This window comes from Papaver somniferum, chromosome 1 (genome assembly GCF_003573695.1).
Source record: "Papaver somniferum cultivar HN1 chromosome 1, ASM357369v1, whole genome shotgun sequence".
NCBI lineage: Eukaryota > Viridiplantae > Streptophyta > Magnoliopsida > Ranunculales > Papaveraceae > Papaver > Papaver somniferum.
In genome coordinates, this window is record NC_039358.1 from 247,571,534 (window position 1) to 247,590,269 (window position 18,736).

An 18,736-nucleotide genomic window follows, 5' to 3' on the forward strand; every position below is an offset into this window, starting at 1 on the left:
TTTTCTTCAATGCTCCCACTAAACACTCAAGCCCGAAGAAAAGGGGCAAATTGTGTGTACATATTTCATCATCCAACATGTGTATGTGAGAAGACACGTGGAGAGCATGCGGACCAAGTCATCAAAACATGATGACAAACACCCATAGCCAAGAAGCCCATCCCGTCGACGTCGGATCTTCTCCCGAACAAATCCAAGGGCAGAAGTCAAAGGATGTACCAAAAGCACGGTGTACTGCGGAGCACCAAATAACTCCCGAAGAGTTGCTTTATCTCATCTCCAAAAGAATCCAAGATCAACGGTGAGGAGAAGGTTGACTGACATGGACGTGACAGGGGCAGAAGACACTTGTCTGACACGAGCATGCGTCTCAACTACCCGCATTAAACACTCTGAGCAGTGTACGTGTCGATCAACCCGTGGAACGAACGAGGATGACTCCGCGTGATCAAGCAATGAACGAAGACCTCTGCGTGATGGACACAAAGCACAAGAAGATAAGGTTCCAACGGCTCTCAGAAACGGGTCCCACCCACACTCTAACCCTATAAATACTAGAGAGGAGGGATCGAAAAAGAGAGGGAGGTTTAGAGAGAAGTCGAGAGGGAAGAATTGTTAGTGTAAGTTTACCTTTTAAATCCGCATACCTATGTAAACACCAAAGTCATTCGACTACCTCTGAAATCATCAAATGCATAGTGAAAACAACAACCCCGTGGATGTAGGCCTTAGTGCTGAACCACGTAAATCCCAGTCTCATTTACATTTCAGCACTTTACATCCAGTTCATACTCCACGAAAATGAAGACACTTTTGAAGAAATCGATTGGGTTGAATGAATGAATTTAACCTGGAGGAGCAACAACAAAGTGTTTGATAATGGTGAGGTTTAACATGTTTAGTACGAAAGAGTGGTTTTATAGCAGCAGCAGCAGGATTTATCACTATCTCCATTAACACTAAATTTCACTCCTTAATTGAGTGTGTTTTTCTGTCTCAAAAATGGGAGTTTGAGGTTGTGAATGTGATTGAATGATTGGATTGGATAAAAACACAGGAAAATTGGGGATTGGAAGTGGGTGATATTCACATACAAATAGTTTTGTACGGTGGGTTAAACGAAGCTCTTATTTTCTACAAGTGAGTGAGCATTACCTTGCAAAACCATTAGAGCCCACTAGATGCTACTCAATCGCCTTCATTTGTCACGTACACATTCCGACAAAATAACTTTTCCTTTAGTACATGATCTAAACCTTAAACACACACTTGACTTTCTATACTCAAGTTCAGGTTTTACTAATTTTTTATAGAGATGCGATATTCTGGCGAATGGTCTGGCGACATTGACTTGGTCAATGAAAAATTTTCTCAATCGATTTCTCCTTTGATTAAGCAATTCTCTTAAATTGTTACTCTTTGTTTCATGTTCTTCAACTAATTCTCTTATTTTCCCCTTTTCTAGTTTAATTTTTGGTGTAGATTTGGATAATCTTTGTAACCCCTGCTATGACCTAAACTAGGGTTTACTAATTTTTTTAGATTTTCAGTTTTATCATTTAGAGATTGTTGATGAACAAATATAATTAGATTTTGATTACAATTTTCTTCACTTTTCGATTACCTTTTCTCAGTTTGACCCTAATTTTTTCTTCTCTTTATCTTTTATTCTAGGTCATGAGCTAATGGAGAAACAGTCATGGAGTTCCAGAAATCATCATGAGATTCCGTAAACAGCAGGAATCTTTGGCTTGTCAGGCAAATTAAAATGTATGGTTTTGGTTCAAGATTATAGATATCAATACAGTCTCTTGGTTACAGATATCAATTTGGTCTCTTCGATGCAGATTCTTCACTATGTCTGGTATTCTCTGATTGTATAAATGGTTTTTGACCTTGAGATTTTGATTGAAGACTTATCAGAATGATTTGAGACCCTACTTTATGTAGGGATTAGATATGTATAGAAACCATAAACTATCATAGTTTTCACAGATAATGATTTTGGAAATGGGATTATTTATCATGATTTTTCTTGTTAACAAATATAAGAGCAGATTGATAACATCTTATAGAAGATTATATCTCTGAAGAAGGTTGCTTATTACTGTTAATTACTCTTCTCAAGGTGTTAGAAGAAGTGTTAATTTTTTATAGATACTTAATTGGAATATTTTACTCAAATCAAGATGTTCTATTTCTCTTAATCTTTTAGTTTTTCATTGAAGGAGGTGTTATCAGGTCTTTTACTACACATGGCAACAATTTTAATTAGCTAAGTCTCTGGTAGGCTCTGATCATGTAAGAGAATATTATTACTCTGGTTTAATTCTGGCATTAATTGGTTATTCTTAAAGAAAGAGTTGTCAAATCTTTAATGCAAGCATGCAGCATTATCCCTCTCATACCTTGGAGTCTCTGAGAGAAGCATTTAGACTAGTAGGTCTACTCCCTAGCCTGCATTAGATAGTCAGATCAATTTTATTGCTCAGCTGTATCATTACTTCTATGTTTGCCATGCTTAAGATTCTCTTAATTTCTTTTTATCTGAATTCATTGCTATTTATACTACAAGTGTTTTCAATTCATCAGCACAGCCATTCTTCAACTCAATACCTATCTTGTTATCTACAGATCAGTGTTTCAACTATGGCATTACCTGCAGAACATGTTAGAGTTCTTGATGTTGACTCAGATGTAAATGAATTTCCAAATAGGTTTGCTGCACTGTTATGTGATGATACCAAAAACTACCATCAAACCTCAGTCAAACATCAACTAAATAGAATCTGGCCTATTTCTGCAGCTGACTTTAAGCTTGCAAAACCTTACATTCTTGGAGGCGCTATCCAAACTTGTTTGTTGTAATGTTTAAGAAATCTCAAGATAGGGATATTGCTTTTCAAGCTAGACCAACATTGGTCTTTGGTCAACTTTTTGCAGTTCAACCTCTTAAAGATTTAGAGTCTATCTTTGATCTTGTTTGGAATGACATCCTCATGCCAGTGCAGATACTGATTCATTCTGATCTGGTCAACAAAGGTTTGGTTCGACAAGTTTTTGATCAACTTGGAAAGTTTGTTTCTGCTGATTCTCCGGCTGGGAATTGGTATGAAGCTAAGATGATGGTTCCTCTGAAAGAACCACTAACAAGAAAGGTTGTATTCAATTCTAGTAAGAGATCTTATATTATGTCTGCTTTTTACCCTAAACTTCCATTTCGTGCTTGCAAGAAATGTTTTGTCTTGTATCATAATGAAGCAAAGTGTAATGAGATTCTGTCAAGGATTGTGGTTACAGCACTGCCAGCACCCTCTTCACGTGCTACTCATGTTGCGGTAACAAACGTCAAGCCACAATCTGTTGCTGGAGAAAGCTCGAAGCCAAAGAACACTGTCAGTGAGGATAACATTAGTGAACATTCAAAACCTTCAGCCTTCTCCATCAGTCTCCAGCCTTCAGGATGTATTGGTAACAGAAACTCAGCTTTTTCTCCTATTGTTGTTCCGTCTGTTCTACCGCCTGTCTTACCTCATATGACTGCACTAACCATTAGAGAGTCCATGAATCCTCATACTCCCCCCCATACTCAAAGTGCAGTGTCAAGCTTTGTGTCGCATTTTAATAATTTCACCCTTCGGGATTTTGGTAATGTGCAAGACCGCAAAGGAAAGAGGCCTAGAACAACTTTTGAATCAGTTTATTTGGAGGCCATCTCCTTTTTCATCATCCTCTGTAATGATGCCGACTCCTAGATGGCCTCCGCTTACATCTGCTCCTCCTTTTTCTCCCCCTGATATTGCCACATTTAATATTGGAAGTAATGTTAGTTGGGCAACTACTTGTACTACTTTCTCCCAATTAGTTGTGTCTTCTTCAAACTATGCTTGCAGTTCAGTTTCAGAAATGAACTACTTTTATCCCGCATTCTATTGATCAAGTCTTTATGAGAGAACCCTCCCAGAATGAAGAATTTAAGGAACCTATTATGCTAGAACCTATGCCACTTGCCACTCTTCCTCCGGAACAGATCATTACTGATGAAGAATTTGAACGAGAAGTGGATCTCATGATGATGGATGGTGACTCTATGGCTGTGGATATCTCCATGACTCATGACCCTGTAAGTTTTCTTAATCTTCCGAATTTTATTTCCTTCAACTCTCTTGACGATAGTACTAGAATTTCCTTTTTGATTGCTCCCAGATAGATTTATTTCCTTCTTTATCTTCTTAAGTAGTCTATTCATTCTTAAAATCATGAAATTCTTAAGCTGGAACATTAACGGGTGCTGCTCAGATAAAAAATGGAGACACTTATTTAGTCTATTTAGAAAATATAGACTTGATGGTATATGTTTAATAAAAACAATGGTGAATGAGGAAACAGTAAAGAAGTACACACATCACCTACCCTATGATGCTTGGATAATCATACCTTCAATAGGTAAATCGGGAGGTTTGGCTTTTGGTTACTTTGAAAAATCTTCTATCGAGATTTTAGGAAGTTCCCTTAACATGATACATATTATTTGTGACATTACTCCTTCTATCAAAAATTGTGTTGTTTCCTTTGTTTATGGGTCGCTTAATCTTGCTGGTATGCGTATTCATTGGACTTTCTAAGATATGAGTAATAATAACAATCCTTGGCTTCTTCTTGGAGATTTTAACTTTATTTTACATGATTCCGATAAAATGGGGGGTAATTCGATGCGCTCTTTTCCTCCTACTTTTGTTAAAAATAGTTCGATTGATATGAACATGAATGAAGTAATTTCCTTTAGTAACCCCTACACTTGGTGCAATAGAAGGTATAAGAATCCAAATGAATTAATTTTAGAAAAACTAGACAGAGCTTTCATGAATGATAAGTGGGTCAGTGTTCTTCCTCAAACTCGTGTTACAAACCTAGGGAGAATATATTCTGATCACTGTCCGATTTTAATTAAATGCTTTCATTGGGTAAAAAGTTTGAATGTTCCGTATAAGTTCTTTAAATGCTGGCAACTAGATCCTAACTTCAAAGAAGTTCTTACTAATTCTTGGTCCAAAAGGGTAGTTGGCTCTCCCACTTATGTTGTAGTGAATAAGCTCAAAAATGTCAAAATTGAACTATGTAATTGGAACATTAACTCCTTTGGTCATATCAATACTACAATAAAGAAGCTGAATACAGAATCAGAAAGGTTACAGACTCTGCCGTACTCTGCTCAAACTGGTCAGTACATTCTAAATTATTCAAGAAAACTTGATTATTGGTATGAAATTGAGCATAGTTTTTATAAGCAGAAATCGAGGATAAACTACATTACACAATATGATAGGAATACCCATTTCTTTCATAACAAGGTTAATCTTAGGAAAATGTACAATACAATCCATACTATTAAAGATGATAAAGGAAATTGGCTTGAGGAAAGGGAACAAATTGTCCACCCGATCTCTCAACACTTTAAGAGAATCTCTACAACATCAAACCCTAGTCTGGAAAATATTGAGGAAGCCTTAAAGTATGTCAATCTTATTATTAATGATGAAATGAATCACTTTTTGATTAGTATTCCCACTCCTCAAGAAATTAGAGACACTGTTAATAGTCTGGCTTCTTGGAGTTCTCCAGGTCCTGACGGTTTCGAGCTGGTTTTTAACAGGATAATTGGGATACTGTTCAAGATGAAATTGTATTACATGTTCAGAACTTTTTTAAACATAGCTACCTGTTAAAGCAAATTAACTTTTCTTTCATTGCATTAATCCCTAAAATACATAATGCTTATACGCCTCAGGAATTCAGATTAGTTTATCTAATGCTGTGTACAAGATAATTTCAAAGATTCTAACAAATCGTCTGAAACCTTTTATGGATAGATTAATATCGCCCTTTCAATCTGCTTTTGTAGCTAATAGACAGATTCATGATAATGTGGTTATTTCTCAAGAAATTCTACATTCTTTCAAAAGAAAAAGGAAATCTAATAAGAATGACTACTTAGCTATTAAGCTTGACCTTTCGAAATCCTTTGATAGGCTTGAATGGTCTTTCATTATTGCTGTATTCAAAAAGTTGGGGTTCTCTAAAGAATGGTGTCAAATGATAAAACAATGTATTAGTAGAGTCTCTTACTCTGTTTTGGTAAATGGTTCTCCTGGTGAAATATTTTATCCTTCTCGAAGCATTACACAAGGTGACTGCTTATCACCTTACATTTGTATATTATGTATGGAAGTTTTGTCTCAATTATTAGTGAAACCGAATTCTGAGAAGTTGATACAAGGTTTCAAGTTCAAGACTGGAAGCCCTTCAATCTCACATCTCTTTTTCTCTGACGATTGCATGCTTTTTTGTAAAGCTTCGGTCACTTATGCTAAAAATCTTCTCAAGATCATTCACACCTTTTCTCAAGCTTCAGGTCAGGCTATCAACTTTGAAAAATCTGGTTTTATTACTAGTAGAAAAATGCATCATAAGCATATTAAAATGTTTTCGAAAACCCTTAGAATGAAGTTTCTTAGTAACTCTGAAAAATACTTAGGAACCCCCCTTTTTATTGAAAGGAATAAAACCAGATCCTTTCATTTCCTTATGGATAATCTTTATAATAGACTGGATCCTACAAAAAAAAATACAATCTTAATGTGGCAGGTAGAACCATAGTTTCTAAAATGTCTAATCGAGTCTTGTTGTCTATCATATGGCTTGTTTCCCTCTTCCAAAGACAATTACTTCCAAATTGGAATCTATTTAGAGAGCCTTTTGGTGGTCTAAAAAGAATCCAACGAAAGCTGCTTATTTTCGGTCATAGGGAGATATTGAATAGTCAAAGTCTAATGGTGGATTAGGAATCAAAAACTCTTATGCAACAAATAGAGTTTTCATTTGTAAGCTTGGTTGGAGAATTTTGAAACAACCAGACTTATTACTATCTCATTTTATGAAAGATAAATATTTTCCTAATCAGAACCTCCTGGAAATTGACAGAGCCGCTGACTCCTCCTCTTGGGTTTGGAAAGGTATTGTTAAAGGTTTGAGGTTTTTAAAAGATAACTCAGTAGTTAGAATTGATAATGGAATGGCTACTCGCATCTGGGAACATAAATGGATTCCAGGTTTTATGTCTCCTCCTGTGCCTAAATGTCCTTCTCATGGTCAGTATGAATATGTTCATGAACTCTTAGATGCACAAACAGGTAAGTGGAATATCAATTTATTATCCACTCTCTTCTCTTCTGAAGAGACCACCAGAATTTTAACTATTAGAACTAATCCTCTTTATAGTGATGAAACAATGTGGGCACACACCATTGATGGTAGGTTTACAATCAAGTCTGCTTATAAAGTGTATATGCATGACTTCTCGTCTATTGCCGATTCATATTTTTGGAAAAAAGTTTGGGTTATTGATTGTCTACCTAAAATTAAATATTTTTTGTGGAAATTTTTTGCTTATATGCTGCCGGTTAACTCTGTGCTTCTTTCTTATAATAATGATATTGATCCTCTCTGCCCTCTCTGTCATCAATTTGAGGAAACAGTTATGCACTTATTTATAGAATGTTCTGTAGCGAAGCGTATTTGGTTTGGTTTATCCTTCCAACAATTGATTCAATTCGATTTTCCCTAGATTGATGATTACTTCTTATATTGGCATGACTCAATCTGTGGAGTTTCCCCCTATAATGTTTCCTGGTCTAGTATCGGACCCATTGTTTTATGGTGTATTTGGAAGACCAGATGTGAAGTAGTGTTTAAAAATGTTACTTCGGATCTTGATAAGGTTATTTTGGAGGTTAAAAGAATGATTTATTCTTATCTCTCTCCTTGCTCTCATTCTGTTAGATCACGGCTGTCAATTGTATGATTTCGGCCGCTGATTCTAACCATTTTATGTTTTTGGATGACTCTTTTAAAAATTATAACATGGGTCTGGGTGTAATTTGGTGTGATATTGCAGGAAATATAAAAAGTTCTTGTGCGGACTTTGGTGTGATGTCAGATGCAGTAGGAGCTGAAGCTGTTGCTCTAATTTTGGCCATCTCTTGGGCAGAAGAGATGTGTCTATACAAGGTTGTCTTTATTAGTGACTGTCTTCAGTTAGTTCAGCACAACAATGGTGTTAATACTAGCAATGCCTGGAGAAGCAGTGACTTTCTAGTGCAATGTCGGAAGAAGATTTGAAATTCAGTGTCTTTTAAAATTATGTACATTAAGCGTGATAAGAATAAACTAGCTGACCGGCTTGCACGTCGGGCTAGAAAGCTTAGTCTCAAGAATCTGATTTTAATTATATTAAACATACTTTGTTGCTAAACCATAAAAAAGTTAAACATATAGAAATAAATAATGCCATAACATCATTATAAGGTAAAATTGAAGTAACTAGGATATTCTTTGTTTTGCAAGATGATGATACTAAATAAGTAAATTGAAGAAGACTCAAGTACAATGTAAAATGCAAGTAAAACATACAATTAAGAAAAGGAATGGGATTACAAATGAATTTCACGCGGAGGAGGAGCATTAAGAAACAGTTTAATGACGATGTCAAGTCAGATCTGACTCAAAATACAAAACAAACGGTCTGACGGTTGACTCGGCCCGAGTCAGAAGTTGACTTAGATCTAGACACCGAATCAGCTGTAAACAAACAAGGTGTAACAGTTGTCCACAGATGGTTATGTGAATTATGCACCATCTTGGTAGTGGAGCATTACCTTTATAACTAGTGCGCGAGTAGGTTCTATTACAAATAAAAAACGTATTAGGGAGTGGCTTAAAATGTAACTGGAATCTTAAGTCGCATGGGTTTCCATAGTAATTGGACGACGACCAAAGTGCGGAGACCCTTAGTGATGAAAAATGGTGAGTTTGTTCGTCACAATGTTTGTGCAGAGAATTTGAAATTGGTTTTCTGGAAATCAAAATTTCATGAAATTAAGCTCAAATTTGGGATCATCAATCAAATTGACTGCAGATTTCAGTCAAACACCATTAAACAAACAGATTCACAGTTTAAATTTCTTTAAAATAGCCATCAGATCTATTAAAATCGATCAATTTCAGTATCATTTTATTAAAAAGAAGTAGTTCTCTTTCATCTTCAGCCTCACTGCTACAACGGTAATCTAGTGACTAGAACATTTATGAGAACAAGAACAACTAATTATAATAACGTTTTTCTAGATAATTTGGTACTCACGTGCGTAAGTAATCCATGATTATACGAAGATTAATTTTCATTTATTTCAAAAATATATATTTGGATGTAATCCTTGGCAATTTTTATGACAGATGAGCCTTGCTTTTAGATTACGGGTCCGATTTTTTTCTTTTTAAGACAAAGGTTTTATTGGAAAAAGATGAGAAAACAAAATGCAGGGACTAACCAAAATATTAAAAGAAAAAAGAAAAAAAAAGAAAAGAGAAAGATAAAGACATAATAATTATCCAAATCGACGCAAAGACATGCAGGATTTGCGATATTTCCCAAAGTAATACAGATAAAATACGGCTGCTTATTCCATCATTGAGAGCCAATAAATGATTTACTAATCATCTGCGGATCCATTAATGCATTTAAACTTTGGAAGCATGTCTTCAAGACTATATATTCTCTTACTGACATAGTCGCAATCAGTCTCACCCTCGGCAAGAAATCTCAACTCTGATGGTACAAGTATTGCGGATTATATATCCTTTGGCAGGGTCAAAGAAATCAAGAAGAGGCATGAGTGGATCATAACCAAGACGGCGATGTGGATCTCTTCTGGTGTACTGGTGGTTGGATACTGCAGCAGAATTCAAGATTACAATATGACATTAGTAGCGTAAAGTAATATATATTCAGGTAATTTGGCTACCCAAGAGGGATCAGAGTATGAACCTCTAATCACGTTATTTCTCTCGTTGGTACTCATGACAGTAAATTTGTACTCGACATACGGCATATTATTAGTCGAGTCCGCACGGAGAAGGAACACTGATAACTTATTGTTATCCTTGTCGCCATATGCACCTAATTTCCTGTAACAATGAAAACCTCGGGGATTAATCAAAAGCAGAATATATAAGAGAAACTCAGAAGAGCAGAGTTGATGATCATACCATTTATGGCCACCCACTGAGAAAACTTCTGACTGATGTCCTTGTCGGACGTTCGACCTCGAAAAGTTTGGAATTTCCCAAGTGAATCTGGTAGTATGAGTAACATTCTTTATACTATTAGAACTGGATACAGCAATCTCTCTATGATTGTATGTAACCAAAGCCATTTTGAAGGAGTACAGTAGATTGTTTTGATGAAACAAAGGGAACTCGAATGAGGGTTATTTTTATAATCTTCGATCGGTCTTCAACCACTACTTCAAATTGGTGATCGGTACCAAGGAAGCCACATGTAGGTTTCTTTAATTAATTAATTAATTAATTAGTTCATTGAAAGCAACAGACAATTTGTAGTCTGAGAGAGATAGAATGAAACTAATGGGAAACTTAACGAAGACTTTTATTTTGGAGTTTATTTGTGCGGTTCATAAAAAAAAAATCTGATAAAGAATTTGGTGCTGACAAAATCTCAAACTTATATATATCGTCGTCACCAGACTCACCACACTATGCTACAATGACATCCGCAACTTGATATTTTCGCAAGTAAGGCCTTTTGTGGTGATGATGGATACCTCCCTACGGCAATGGCTCCAGATCGAAAAATTGAGAAGCTGCGGGTATGTTAAGTCAAGTCAGAAAATACGGCAGTGGTTCCTACTGGGACCAAACTAAACCACCCACTTCTCAGTTTCTACTTTCCACTTGATTTTCCAGTTTGTTTGTTGTTTCCCTCTTGGCCATTGACTGAAAACGATTGGAATTACATTTGATTTAATTGATGCCAAAGATGATTTTAATATTACTCACTCCATCCAGCTCTAACTAAATTACATAAATTACTTCATTGTTCCTCCATGTCACAATTTCTTCAAAGCGCCTTATTTTCCATCTTACAATTTCCCCTTAAAGGCCTTGATAAAATATGCTCTCATCTTAAATGATGATGAAATCCTCGTTTCTCATTGGCATAGAAAGACCTCTTATGATGTAGAAGCTATGATGAGGATATTTGGCATAATTTTATTGGTTGGAATGAATTAAAATATTGTTACCCTTTGTTTACACAAGCTATTTAACTGTTCGTTAGTAACGGTGTTGACAAAAAAGTAAGTCAACAATACTTATGTTAGAATTTAAACTTAAATTATTTAGTTACACCGTGTTTACACCAAACCTAACTGTACATTACTAATACCGTCATAGGTGGACGATACTTAGTAAATAGCAAGTGGATGCCCTGGGGTGTAAATAGCAAGTGGATGCCCTTAGTAACTGAGGTGCCCCTTATCCAAATGAGGGGTGCCTTTAGTAGTTTTCTCCCACGAGCGCAAATACCACTTTTCGAGAAAAATTCTATGCAAAAGCTTATTTTTCCAGAAACACCTACAAAGACATAAAATGTCAAAATAAATACAAAATCGAGCACTAACAACATATACAATTCGGATCAAAATAGACACATAGATGCGTCTATCAGTTATTAGTATCTGTATCTGTTTGGTGTGTCGGTAGAGACTAGATTTAATGATTTGCTTAAATATGGCCTCCTACATTGTTTTTCTATTGTTATTGCAAGGCTCTTTGACATTTACTTAAGAGGAAGTACCTATGAATTACGAGTTCCAACAAACGTTGTTTTGTTCTGATTTTCACGTTTGTGATGCGCTTGTGTTTTCTTGTGTGCGGGGGGATGAATTATCTTCATCAATGCATACCAGATCCCATCATCCGTTGTAAGTGACTGAAATGCAGGATTTTTTTTTTGTATCTTTTCTTGTAAGCGGCCTCTTTTTGTATAAAGAATTATATTCGAATGAGAGTCCTTCAAGGTTTCATTTTACGAATACTCATCTCTTGCATGTCAATTTTTTTTTACTATGACCTGATAAGATTATTTTGTGAAGGTTTTAAGTTGAGAATGATAAAAAACACATAGATGAAGGCATGCATCTATTACCGAAGGTTTTGAGCCGAGAACATATCAAACGCCAGTTGTACGGCGCACTACCTTGGAAGCATTGGATTCCCTTTTCCCTGTAAGTGATTCATTTATACTCAATCATAGAAGCAATTCTAGAGTCTCAATGAATATTGAAGCAACTCAATCTTGCGGGACAAACATATCCTGGATTCATCTAACGAACATTATATAATTTGTTAGTGAATGCGTCTTATGAAAAAACTGCAACATTTAGTAACTGAATCCGTAGTTTTCCACTATGTTCTACAATTTCTTTGTTTCATACTCCAATGTTCATGAATTTTCCACTATGAAATGACCATGAATTTTCCTATATGCAGAGTACTAATATCTCTACAGAGTACAAAGATTGTTAAACGGATTCTTTAGAATCAGAATTTAGTTGATAGTTATGTTTAGTGTGAACTTAATGTGTCTTTAGTCGTATTATTCATATGTTTTCAGTGTTTTTTCTGCCTGAATTTAGTCTGAAAACGTTGCATGGAACCCTTGACTAGGTCAATAGCAGATTGACTTGAATTTTTTTCAGTTGCAAAAATTTAGCAACTACGATGAAATGTTGCTGAATTGTGAACCAAAAATAAAACGGTCCAGCTAAAAAGAACCGTTCTATGTTTTTTTCGGTTTTAAATTTCGCAACGGCTGTAGGACAGTTGCGAATTTTTAATTTCGCAACTGCTTGAGTCGTTGCGAATAGAATATAGCAACAGCTAAAACACTTGCAAAGTCGAAAATGAAAACAGTTGGCTGAACCGAAAACCATTGCGAAAAGAATTTCGCAACGGCTTAAGATCTATTGCAAAAGATGCAATGCCACGCTTCACAACGGCTGGTTGTTGTTGCAAGTCCTCTTTGCAAAAGCATGAAGCCGTTACTAATCCCCAAAAATGGTGTAGAGATACCATATTTCCTAAACTAGGTTTTGACCGGTTATAGCATGCTTCCCAAGGTAGGTTGTGATCGGTTACACCTTAATTACTTACCAAATTATCTTGTGATCAATTAGACCTTGCTTCCAAAAGTAGCTTGTGACTGATTACTCCTAACTTTTCAATGTAGTTTGTGACCAGTTACACCTTACTTCACGAAATAGCTTGTGACCGATTACAAAGTTCTACAAACTATAGGTTACGACCGGTTATACCTCAGTTCTCAACATAAGTTAAGATAGGTTCTACCTTGTCATTTTTTATTGGTCATCCAAATATATCAATGAAGAACCAGACCAGCAGAATCATGATTTCTCTAGGATGAAATCACACCTATATCCTACACATAATCAAATAACTAAATACATAGATTATGTTAATGTTGTATTTAAGAAGTTCAAAAGATAAGCGTTATATTTCGTAATTCAATATAATTCCTTGAAACTTTGATCATAATGTTATGACCAAGTCAAATCACTAGAGTGTTATATATACAACTTCGAATGGATGTTTTCAATATAATACGAATTGAAAGATACGTTAGGAATGGAAACAAGTTAAGTCAGTATTAATAACCTCAAGTGGAAGGATGGTGTCTTTCTTTGCAGTCGTTACTTCTTCACATTTTTTAGGTCTACAGAGTAATACTTGTATGTATTAACATTCATATAGTTTCTAGTCTAACCTAAACGAAGTTATCTATAGTATTTAATCAAGCGACTCTAGATGAGTTTTTATACTAAAATATGAAGCAACTCTTAGGATGTAAAGGACGTTAGCTAACGAAATCAGTTGCTCAGAGTCTTGCGGCGTTCAAGAGGCGTACGGAGTGTGACTATAACTGAATTACTTTGAAGGTGGATCAGGTCTCAACTACATTCTAGTACGAAATATTAATAGCAGGCTAGAGTCTTTAGCGGCTTAATACAGTTTGGTGTTCAAATATACACAAGGTCCCGAGGTTTTTCTGCACTTGCAGTTTCCTCGTTAACGAAATTTCTGGTGTCTGTGTTATTTCTTTTTCCGCATTATATTGTTTATCTTTATAATCGAAATAGCACAGATTGTACGTAAATCATTCAAAGTAGATAAGTCCATCATAATTGTTTGATGCGACCTGATTGATCTTTGAAATCGGCTAAGAACTCTCACGACATAATCAGGTTCACAAACTTGTTTCCGTTTACATATTGATTGTGAGATAAAGATATATAAACTCTTAATATAATTTCTGATTGAGATTCATTAAGTTGTAAGTCTCGGAATTATATTTGGTTTAGTCCATATAGGTTTCCCAAGAAAAAGTTGGTGGTGTATTTTGGTATACCCCTCGCATTTTCTGCGTCATAGACTTTTGATTTCCACAATTATAATTATTTTATTTTATTATAATTAAAATTAAATACACGTGTACGTTTATCCTAATCACTTGATATTGATCCTATAGTAAATCGGTTTTGAAACCTAACTATTATCAAGTGAATACCTAGTTGTTGTATTGTCTCAACTGTACCCATAGACGACCACACTTGGTATCAGAATTGTAGGTTGAAATAAAAAACGTGGTTTATTTGGGTACCCTCGTCATTTTAGGGACAAGAGCCACGACAAAAAACATCAAACGCTGGATATCTCAACACCGTCAAGTGAGTTTGGAAAATATAGTTTGATGAAATTATGTTTTGCCTAATATTGTACACTCTCTAACCAGTCATTTAATGTATGTCTTTTTCTTTCAGGCTTTGATCCACGGGTTGAATATGCATTACTATTTAATAGCGATTAATTATAGGAAAAATGAACTTGAGGAGAAGACGTTGCTGAATCTTCATAATAAGAAGTTGACTGATGGGTTGATTCTGAAGCAGTTTGATTCTTAATGGGAAGTGAATTGTAATTTGATTGGAGAGGTGGAAGGTGCAGCTAAGGTGCTTCATTGATATCCTTATTTACATGGCCATGATGCTAATAATGAAACTTCGTATGCCATCCGGCTCATGTATAATTTGATCCATTATTTGCATTTCTTGAACAGTATCCAACTACCTATTTGGTAATTGATTATGAAGAAGATTAAGTACCTGTTATTTTCATGGTTTCTGCTATTTCATAGGAAATAAATTTTATAATGCTACTTTCACTTTTAGTACTAAGGGAAATAAACGTTGGAATAAGATTATTTAGTTTGTATAGGAAATGTGGGTGTCAAATGTATACTTTGTAGTGATTCCTCCTGTTATACACTTATGCGGAATTTTTCAGTAATTTGTACTTCTCGTCATGACTTGAAGGTTTGATGAAGGATCTGTGAGATGAATGAAATAGATTTGATGAAGGTTTGATGTTGCTTCGTTCTTGAAAGAGATGGCTTGTGGGAAATGGGCATTGAAGTTACTACATAGTTTCTGCAACATTGGTTTCCGTCAGCTTCAAATGTAGTACATTGTCGTATGAGAAGGCAAAAACTGATTATGTGAGTCATGTTTCTATTGGTTTTATCTTATCTATATGCATTAATAAAAGTCATTGTCTAGTGTGTGATAAAATATGTGGGATGGATGCAATAAAAGATTTGCAGGTTATTTTAAACTCTGGCGTATTTCAGGATGAAAGTTTACTGACCATGGTTAATATTGACCTGGTCAAAGAGGAAATACTTGACTGGCAGTATTTTTTTTTGATGTTACACCAAAAAAATCATAACAGATACAAGATGTTTCAACATATCAAGTAGTAACAAACACAAATTTTTTGAAAGTGCCATATAGTAATGGCTGACCGCTGTTACAACCCCGTAGTCACAAATAATTCGTAACCGCTGGAACATGTTACAAAGTTCCATGTAGTAAGGGCTTCGGTCTGTTACAACCGCTGTTAGAAGGCAAAATTCATAACATCTGCTAAGCCATTACAAAAACTGCCCTACAATCTCTATATGGGTGAAATTTTGCTATGCCAAGCCTGCACATCTATATTACAGAGACACCATCCTATCTAAAGACCTGGGTGTTCAACAAGGCGACGCTTTAGGTACTTTACTATTTGACCTAACTTAGCATCTCCTAGTGAAAAATTGACAGTTCGTGTAATCCAGACCTACGCACCCGGTACTTTGATAAAGGTACACTAATTGGAGATATAGAAGTCGCAAAAGCTCCGGATATCATTCAAGTTGAAGTACACGACAGGGGGCTACAACTCAATATAAGTAAAACTTAATTTTTTTTGCCAGTCACATACCCTCGCAACATTGAAATGAGAGTATGTCCCACTAATATCGCTAGTCCTTCAGGTGGGATGAAGCTTCTCCAAAGGTCGTTAAGTTTAGAAATCAATTTTGCAGCCAAATTGTCATGGACATAATTAACAAGACCACACAGTTAGTGGAGACAGTTTGTAAACTCCGCGGCCCGAAAAATGAATTTCTAGTCCTCCATTGTTGTACTGGTGCATCTCTTTTATATTTCACAATGTGCACTACATTGCCTATTGCTGTACAACAGGTACAATCTCACGTTATTGTTACCTCTTCAATTTTATTTGATAATTAATCACCAGTGATGGACCTGGGTTAGGACCTTTCAACAGCGCATATTAATGCTTCCTCTTAGAAACGGGTGCTTAGGCATCTACATTATGGCTGATACTAGTCATATTGCTTTCTTGCTTCCAAGGCCCAAAAGAAAAGTATGCAAGACAATATCCTCCGCAACGCTTGTGTAACTGGAACCATATATCCTCCTTTCAATATTCCCTTGATAATTACATGCAGGTATGTGGTTTTTTACCTTCAACTTTCAACATCGTCGACACTTCCCCCATCTTATGATAACATTGTCAGTTCCATACTTTGAAGCTATCAAGAAATATACACGAAGTACCGCATGTCCGAAAGGGATTCAGTCTTGTGGCAATGCAATAAAATAAAACATGCGCAAGATTATCCCATGGCTGTCCCTATTAATGGGATTAATCAAAGTATCGGGCCAGGACAATTTAGCTCGGTTCTATGTCACCGCTTAGGCATCCAACTTTTTGAGGTTGATAGTCTTTTCCCAAGCTACGAAATAGGAAAACTAGGAAAGGAAATAGGTAAAACCAACATTGAAATTTTACTGATACAAAAGTAAAGAAGATACATAAAAACTGTTACCCTCCACTGAACCCTCAGAGCAAATCTTACGGTGGAAGAATTCCATGTTCCAAATACTATGACACCTCACTATTTGGAATACATTTTGGAAGTTCAAGTCTAACTGCGGAAATTCCAAAACGCTAAAGAAAATAGGGTTCAACGCTAACAAATTAGCGTTTTTATACTTTTTATTTTTATATAATATTTAGGGGCCCACTGATTATAAGGTGGCAAGAGGAGTAAGAGTAGTGCTTTAAAAAAACATTGTTTGACCAATAAATTTTGACACATTGTAGAGTTTATTAATCTACTCTATTTTGTCGCAACTTTTCTTTTGACGCGATTCTTTCTAGCGCGTAGCACTATTCTTTTTAGCGTGTTTTCAGACATTTAACGTTATTTTGATTAGCGTTGTGTGTTATTTTTGGTTGTTGTTTTTTCTTTGAATTCAAGGCTCTTTTCAACAATATTATAGAAGGTAGCTTAAAAAGTGTGGAATGACCCTATTTGGAAGCCATTAAACTTGACATTCCATAATTTTTCCATACTTGGAATAGCTTGGATTACACCATAAGACTTGCTCTCATAAAAAAGTAAGATAACTGAACCCAGAAAGACATTCAAACCAGTAAACTTCGCTCAAAGGCTAGCCAGAATGATCAACCTTTATTATGAGCGACTCCTAGAAAACTTAGAAATATTAAAGTCAAACACTAAGCTTAGTCGTAGCACCACTTAAATCGAAATCAAGTTCAAACAAAACACAAACAGAAATATGCCCAAACTCAGTTCCGACAGATATCATTATTTGATTTTTATATATCAGGCTCCCTCTTCACAGGAAACCTCAACTTCAATGATAAGAGTATCTTTCAACAAATATCCATTGGCAGAGTTATGGAGTGCACTAAGTGGGATGAGTGATGACGAACCCCAGCTTCCACCATTTCCCTTGAATTGGTGCCTGCCACCTGCAGATTCAAAGTTAACAGTTAAGGATAGAGAAATACAATTAAGTTACCACAAAATTACCATATCTTAGTGGTGTAAGGTGGGGTTAGTTTATGCTTTTTCTTTTTTTCCTTTCAAAAAAAATAAAAATAAAAAACATAAAAAAAAACAAAACAATATGGAATTGCCATTCAAAAGGGTCTGGGAGCGCAGGTTGTCGCTAGACTCCCGACTAGCATCATGTAAAAGAGTTGTTATTTATTGATGAAATATATAAATCTTTTTTGAACAAAAAAATAAAATAAATTGGAAACATATATATGGTAATAATATTTCCTACTCCCTCGTCCCACACTATTAGATGACCTAGTTCAAGTTTGCACCAATTCTTAAAGCAAGGGAGGGAAAATAATACTTTTAAGTATTTTTTATAATTATACCCTCGTGGATAATAACTAGTAAAATTTTGAAATGATTTATCTCTCAAATAACACCACAGATGATCATAAACTTCATACCATTAAAAAGCATTTTAAAACACGTACGTAAAGAATATAAACATGCCTATCAAATTATGCATATTTCTTAGAATCAATTAAAAGGATAATTTTAGGAATATCTATTTGTTTAGTG

General features: G+C 35.4%; 3 protein-coding genes across 3 annotated transcripts; 2 read left to right on the forward strand and 1 right to left on the reverse strand.

The window, feature by feature from the left end:
- The first annotated feature begins 1,288 nt into the window (after window positions 1-1,288).
- Window positions 1,289-8,343, forward strand: LOC113324299. Its single transcript, XM_026572620.1, has 2 exons — window positions 1,289-4,123; window positions 7,955-8,343. The coding sequence occupies exon 1, from the start codon at window positions 2,868-2,870 to the stop codon at window positions 3,753-3,755; it is 888 nt and encodes a 295-aa protein (XP_026428405.1). The 5' UTR covers window positions 1,289-2,867; the 3' UTR covers window positions 3,756-4,123; window positions 7,955-8,343.
- LOC113276289 lies at window positions 4,698-8,178 on the forward strand. The gene is made up of 4 exons (XM_026525877.1): window positions 4,698-5,622; window positions 5,789-6,412; window positions 7,110-7,190; window positions 7,955-8,178. The coding sequence occupies exons 1-4, from the start codon at window positions 4,698-4,700 to the stop codon at window positions 8,176-8,178; spliced, it is 1,854 nt and encodes a 617-aa protein (XP_026381662.1).
- A 1,073-nt stretch (window positions 8,344-9,416) lies between the features above and the next one.
- On the reverse strand, window positions 9,417-10,283 carry LOC113340260 (ubiquitin carboxyl-terminal hydrolase 12-like). Its single transcript, XM_026585469.1, has 3 exons — window positions 10,105-10,283; window positions 9,884-10,023; window positions 9,417-9,788 (listed from the first exon to the last, which is right to left on the reverse strand). The coding sequence occupies exons 1-3, from the start codon at window positions 10,269-10,271 to the stop codon at window positions 9,640-9,642; spliced, it is 456 nt and encodes a 151-aa protein (XP_026441254.1). The 5' UTR covers window positions 10,272-10,283; the 3' UTR covers window positions 9,417-9,639.
- Window positions 10,284-18,736: the final 8,453 nt, after the last annotated feature.